Source organism: Nerophis lumbriciformis, unplaced genomic scaffold (genome assembly GCF_033978685.3).
Source record: "Nerophis lumbriciformis unplaced genomic scaffold, RoL_Nlum_v2.1 HiC_scaffold_49, whole genome shotgun sequence".
NCBI lineage: Eukaryota > Metazoa > Chordata > Actinopteri > Syngnathiformes > Syngnathidae > Nerophis > Nerophis lumbriciformis.
Genome location: NW_027316591.1, coordinates 297,501 through 305,000, shown reverse-complemented (window position 1 = coordinate 305,000; position 7,500 = coordinate 297,501). Strand labels below are relative to the sequence as shown.

Genomic DNA, 7,500 nt, shown 5'->3' with positions numbered 1-7,500 from the left:
AAGTTGGCGTTGTTGGACTCGTAGTAGTACATGTTGAATGTCTGCACACACACAAAATACTTTACTGACACACAAGTTCATCCAACGTGAAATTTTAACAAGCTGGCCGGCCTCTCTGCTCTCACGTCTGCCTTGGAGAGCCAGACCTAAACCCCACTCTCATATAATCGCTGCACTCGTCATTCTGCAGACTTCTTGTCCACAAAAGACTGACAAAGTGGAATAAAATCAATACAGAGGAGCTGTAATATCGCAGTTATGCGGGAGAGCGGGGCCCTCTAAATATATATATATATATATATATATATATATATATATATATATATATATATATATATATATATGTCTTAATAAGGTTATCCAAAAAATAGTGCTCGATACCGTAGTAGAGCGCAATATATGTATGTGTGGGAAAAAAAATCACAAGACTATTTCATCTCTACAGGCCTGTTTCATGAGGGGGGGTACCCTCAACCCACGCCAGGAAACCAGCCAAAAAAGAACAGAAAACGAAACGACATCATCTGGTACAACCCCCCATACAGCAAAAATGTCTCAACTGACATTGGCCACAAATTCCTCACTCTGATTGACAAACACTTTCCCAAAGACAACACCCTAAGAAAAGTATTCAATAAGAACAACATTAAATTGAGCTACAGCTGTATGAACAATATACGACAAATTATCTCAAACCACAACAAAACAATTGCAAATGAGCTGTCGGCCCCCGGACAGAGCGACCCCAAAACCAACAAAGGCTGCAACTGCCGCAAGAAACCTGATTGCCCTCTCAACGGTGGGTGCTTACAAACATCAGTTGTTTACCAATCTAAGGTAACACGCAAGGACATTAACACATCCGACACATATGTAGGATTAACCGAGGGAGAGTTTAAAACCAGATGGAACAATCACAAGGCTTCTTTCAGGAACCAAAACCTGCGGAATACCACAGAACTCAGCAAGCACATTTGGGACCTCAAAGACAATAATGTTGAATATTCAATAACATGGCAAATTCTTGCATCCAGCACACCTTACAATAGTGGTAATAAAAGATGCAACCTATGCTTGAAAGAGAAACTGTTTATTATATACCGCCCAGACCTGTCATCCCTCAACAAGCGCAGCGAAATTGTATCAGCATGCCGCCACAGACGGAAACACCTCCTAGGTAACACATGAGCCAATCACCACGCCCCTACGCCAGCCTGTACCCACCCACTCTGTGCCCTATATAAACCATGGTATGTGAATGCTCCCATTAAAATCTCCTGATGATTGAGGGAACCCCCTCATGAAACAGGCCTGTAGAGATGAAGTAGTCTTGTGATTTTTTTCCCACACATACATATATATATATATATATATATATGTGTATATATATATATATATATATATATATATATATATATATATATATATATATATATATATATATATATATATATATATATATATATATATATATATACACACACAGTATATATGTATAAATTAAAATATAGCACTATAAAATAAGTATTCTCTGGAGAATCTATTTTCAGGTCTTTGGAATGGAACATATTAGTGGGAAAATGTTGAAAATGACTTATTTAACTGCTGGAATGAGCACCAAATTAAAATGATCCTGCAGGTCATTAAGTACGGGACTTCTCTCTTTTTCTTCCCGAGAACCGCCAAAGCTTGATTTTTACAAGTAATGTGTTCCAATAAGTCAATTGCACAAATGATGTAATTGTTTGTTTAAATTAGTGCTGTCAAACTATTATTTAAACTGAAATTAAGTATTATTATTATTATTATTATAATTATTATTATTAATTACAATCACATTTTATTGTCTATGAACGTTCTCATGTATTCATTATTATATTATATTATATTAAATTATATGTATTCATTATTATAGATTATTATTATTATTATTATTATTACTATTATTATTAGTATTTTTTATTTATTTATTCATGTCATTGTAATCTTTATTACTCACTTGCATAATTTACATTGTCTTAAAAAATGAGCCAAATGTTTGTTTAAATGTCGTTTGTTTTCTTAAAACCTGCTAACAGTTTTAAATAAAGTCCCGTCTGGGTATGTTTACGGAAAAGGAGCAATAAATTGTGAGATTAATCTGCATACATACATGATTAATGCACCCATTTTGTGTGATTAATCACATGACTTAGTCCATTATTTCTGACAACGCTACTTTTTTATATACCTTCATTGAGAATAATTGTGGCTTTTAATGCAGAAAACAATGGAAATGGAAACTACATGACAAAAGCATGAAGAAATGAACAATTAACATCACCTTTACTGCCGCGACCGCCCTCGTTTTTCGCCGTAATGCCCCAAAAAAATGTACCAACATTTGAGGCAAGAACATGCCGTGACCGCCCTTGACTTTTTACTTCTTAATGGATGTAACAGTACACGGTATAATGATCATTTGCGATGGTTAGTAATACCGTTTAATTTTTTAATTAATTAATTGTGCACTAGCGGTGTTTGGCTGGATAATCATGGTGGACTAACTACACGGACTTTGCTTGGTAGATTTCCCCTCGGAGTAAACGGAGCCAAGCGCTTGGTTTAACCTCATTTTCCCTCGCTTTCCGCCGTGTGTTTAAGAGTGCACTGCTGTGTTTAGATGGAGACAGGTGTGGACAATATTGTCCTCACACTAAAAGTATATAGCCAAGGAGAAAACTATTTGATGTTTTGCAGCAGGCGATGTGTCGTGAACGTCTTTAGTTTGTTGACTGGGATGTTCACTCCTCCTTTATTTAACTGTATCAGTGTTCAAATAACACCAATACTAGCTCAAATGTTTTGTCATCTCATCGAAATGAAAGGCAGGCTGTGAAGATTGTGTATTCGATGTGAGAGGTATCACTCCGGGTTTTTGTTGTTGGCCAAACTGTTGTACTGAACCACTAAAAGGTGTTGCTGGAGAAGAACAAAGCTTGTTTATTCGACTTCATCTTCTTTAGCCAAAGTGCTTTATGTTTTATTTTGATATCAAAAAGTAAACACCAGTTATTTTCACGTCACAAAGGTGTTACTTCAAAAACTATTCATGTGACAGCATTTTGTTAATGTGTTATTGTGTATAGTTAATTCCTATATGACATATTTCTGCTCAAACTCTTAATGGATATGTCCCGATACATCATCTACATGTACATATACATGTACATAATTAAAAAAATATATAAAAATATACAAAAAAATAAAAACTCTCTTTATCAAAATGTAAAAATAGAGATAAATGTAATGACAAAAAGCTGACACATTGATGTTATTACAGAATACACATAACTAATATTTTTCTATAAATATATGGATAACGTTTATCTATAGTCTTTTTATTAGACCTTACAGAGTACATGATGGTATTACGTTCACACCTCAACACTGCTTTACCTAACAATCACTAATCATGATTTCAATATTGATAACAATAATCTTAATCATTACTTTGGCCATAATTGGCAGCCCTAGATCTCATAAATGAAAACTATTTGTATCTATTTATATATATATATATATATATATATATATATATATATATATATATATATACTGTATATATATATATATATATATATATATATATATATATATATATATATATATATATATATATATGTATATATGTATATATATATATATATATATATATATATATATATTCTGTATATATATAAAATATGTTTTACTGAACTTAAATATCTGCTTGACTTATGATTACAAAACAAATTACCAATCAAATTGCAGACTAAATTTGTCATGTCTGTGTAATCACGTTTTATTTTAAGTCATGTTTTGTTTAGTTTCTGGCTTTTCACTCCCTTGTCTTGTTTGCATGATTACCCATTAGTTTCACCTGTTCCACGTTTGGACTCATTGTGCACTCTTGTTTGTCACCATAGCAACCATTAGTTTTCACCTGTCATGTCACGCACCTGTTTCACGTTTTGAGTCACGCACCTGCTTTCACTAATCATGTCCATAGTATTTAAGTTCATTCATTTTCTGTTGTTCGTCCTGACGACATCTGTCAAGACTTGGACTGTGGCTTGGTTTGTTCTCCCGTGGTGCAAATGAACTGGACTGGTCAAGGCTTGAAGGTAAATACATGATTTATTTAAACTATCAAAAAAGGAATAAATGAAAAGCCACAGTTTTTTCATTCCGTAACATTTATTCCATTTTTTTTTATGCTTTCACTGTAAAATTCTGGTGACTGAGCTGCCAGTTTTTAAAGTAAAATTATAATATTTTTTTTGCAGCTTATGTAAAAATATATATATTAATATATATATATATATATATATATATATATATATATATTAATGTATTATATATATATATATACATATATTAGTCATTGTTAATAGCATCCCTCTGAGGTCAACCCTAACTGCGATGTGGCCCTCGATGAAAACGAGTCTGACACCCCTGTTTTGTATAATAACATACCATATTTTCCCTAAAAAAATACAATATTTTGTCTATATATTAGCCTTACCGGACTACAAGTCGCAGATGTATACGACGTGGAATTAATTATTTACACAAAAATATTCTGTGAATGTTTGTTTCCAAGCAGTGTCTGCTACAGGGCAGTAAAACGGCTGACTAAACAAAACAGAAGCCATCGTCACACAAGCTAGCTCTCCAATCAGCTATATATATATATATATATATATATAAAAAATCTCCTGATGATTGAGGGAACCCCTCATGAAACAGGCCTGTAGAGATGAAGTAGTCTTGTGATTTTTTTTTCCCACACATACATATATATATATGTATATATATATATATATATACATATATATATATATATATATATATGTATGTGTGGGAAAAAAATCACAAGATTATTTCATCTCTACAGGCCTGTTTCATGAGGGGGGGTTCCCTCAATCATCAGGAGATTTTAATGGGAGCATTCACATACCATGGTTTATATAGGGCACAGAGTGGGTGGGTACAGGCTGGCGTAGGGGCGTGGTGATTGGCTCATGTGTTACCTAGGAGGTGTTTCCGTCTGTGGCGGCATGCTGATACAATTTCGCTGCGCTTGTTGAGGGATGACAGGTCTGGACGGTAAATAATAAACAGTTTCTCTTTCAAGCATAGGTTGCATCTTTTATTACCACTATTGTAAGGTGTGCTGGATGCAAGAATTTGCCATGTTATTGAATATTCAACATTATTGTCTTTGAGGTCCCAAATGTGTTTGCTGAGTTCTGTGGTATTTCGCAGGTTTTGGTTCCTGAAAGAAGCCTTGTGATTGTTCCATCTGGTTTTGAACTCTCCCTCGGTTAATCCTACATATGTGTCGGATGTGTTAATGTCCTTGCGTGTTACCTTTGATTGGTAAACAACTGATGTTTGTAAGCACCCCCCGTTGAGAGGGCAATCAGGTTTCTTGCGACAGTTGCAGCCTTTGTTGGTTTTGGGGTCGCTCTGTCTGGGGGCCGACGGCTAATTTGCAATTGTTTTGTTGTGGTTTGAGATAATTTGTCGTATATTGTTCATACAGCTGTAGCTCAATTTAATGTTGTTCTTGTTGAATACTTTTCTTAGGGTGTTGTCTTTGGGAAAGTGTTTGTCAATCAGATTGAGGAATTTGTGTCCAATGTTAGTTGAGACGTTTTTGCTGTATGGGGGGTTGTACCAGATGATGTCGTTTCGTTTTCTGTTCTTTTTTGGTTGGTTTCCTGGCGTGGGTTCATAGGTGAGGGTGAAATTGTATCCGCTTTCATCAAGGGCTTTTTGGTACGGGGGGGTTGCTTGGTCAAATTCAGCTTTGCTAGATGACAGCATCGATAGCCTTTTATTAATTCCGGTAGGTATTCTTTTCGTGGTGGTGGGTGGGTGGTTGCTGTCATGGTGCACGTATTGGAGTGTTGTGTTGGGTTTCGTGAATGGTTGGTAGCTGTTATTTCTCAGGTTGAAAGTGACGTCAAGGAAGTTGACGGTTTGCTTGTTGGCTTCAATCGTGATCCGTAGGCCGTTCTCTTTGAAAATTTGGCATATGCGCTTCTTGGTATTCTCGCTGCTCCTTGGCGAGGCGCGACACACTGCCAGTCCGTCATCACGGTAAATACCAAGGTTCAGATTGAGGCTAGCGAGCTGGGAGAGGAGGAAACTCCCAACGAGTTCACACGTTTCTGCTCCGTCAAAACTTCCCATAGTGACGTCAAATGTTGCATTGTTCTTTTTTTGCCATGGTGTACTGTTGTGGATGAGAATGGAGTTGTTTGCGTGGATGATGATGTTTCTTTCGTTGCCTGTGATTGAGTCGTAGTCTGAGGCGAAGTCTAGTGCTTGAGTCAGTAGGTCTTGCGTGATGGAAGGGTAAAATTCCTCGATATCAAAGGAGATAAAGTTGTGCTGTTGTTTGTCTTGGATGTTGTTGAACCATTTGATTACTGCTGCTGTATTTCTCCATTGGTTGAGTGGTGTTTTGTCCTTGATTTTTGTGTTGACTCTGTCCAGGATTATTTTGCTGATTTTTCCTATTTCAGATTTAGTTGGGTTTATTAGTCGGCATGTTGGGTTATTTGCGAAGTATATATATATATATATATATATATATGTATATATATATATCCTGCCTTGAGAGAAAATGTTGTTTGCCTTAGTGCCCTAAACTATGAGCCCTCTTTTAAGGCAACACTTGCCTTGACCATAAAAAGTTGAATTTTGAGGCCTGCTGAAGGATCTTCTACATTGCTTTGAGTTCATTTTTGAATGTGTTAGTACTTTTCACCTTCTTTATCAAAATGCAACTTTTTTTGGGGGCATTGTGCTGGCCTTTTTGGCAGTCATAATAACATTTTTTGAAATATACTGTATATATGTTTTTTTTTGAGTGGTCAGCTTGAAGCGTCCCTCTGTCTCGGACTCCCTCCTGGTCATGTGACACGAGTGTCTGTTAGGGTTGTGTTACTAGTTTCTATGACCCGCCTTATCTTGCCTCTGATTGGCCCTAACCTTAGCCAATTGTGACTCATCATAGGAACACTAAGCAATCATCTTCCAGGTCTAGCAGCGTCTAATTGGAACAAATATTAGGTAAAGGTCAACACCCTCAACGATCATCTGCTGTGTTGATTTAGCTGACTGGCTGAGCTCGTTAGGAGCCGTGATTTGTTCAACCAACTACACCCGCGTCGGAAATGTTGGCATCAAACGTGCTAATCAAAGATCCTTTCAGACTGCCAGATATCATCGGCGCGGCTCAGGCCTGTATCGCAGCGTGCCAGACCAGAGCCAGACTCAAAGAGAGACAATCTTGTTTGTTTCAGATCAAATCAACTGGCAGGTATTGATCCTCGCAAAAAGAAGAGAGCGGCTCTTTTTTTTTAACCGGTCTACTTCAAACGCTGTGAACTCAGTGACTCGCTAGCGGGGGGGGATTTTAACTCGCTCCTTGGCGGTGGAAGAGACCTTCTTGTAGAACAGTCG

General features: G+C 36.5%; 1 protein-coding gene across 1 annotated transcript in view; it reads right to left on the bottom strand.

Moving 5' to 3' along the window:
* Positions 1-7,500, bottom strand: part of LOC140677831 (ephrin type-A receptor 3-like) — a 154,384-nt gene that overhangs the window by 14,270 nt on the left and 132,614 nt on the right. Inside the window, exon 4 of the mRNA XM_072912739.1 lies at positions 1-41. This exon is cut by the window's left edge and continues 67 nt beyond it. Within this exon, the coding sequence (XP_072768840.1) occupies positions 1-41 (41 nt within the window). The remainder of the gene's footprint in view (positions 42-7,500) is intronic.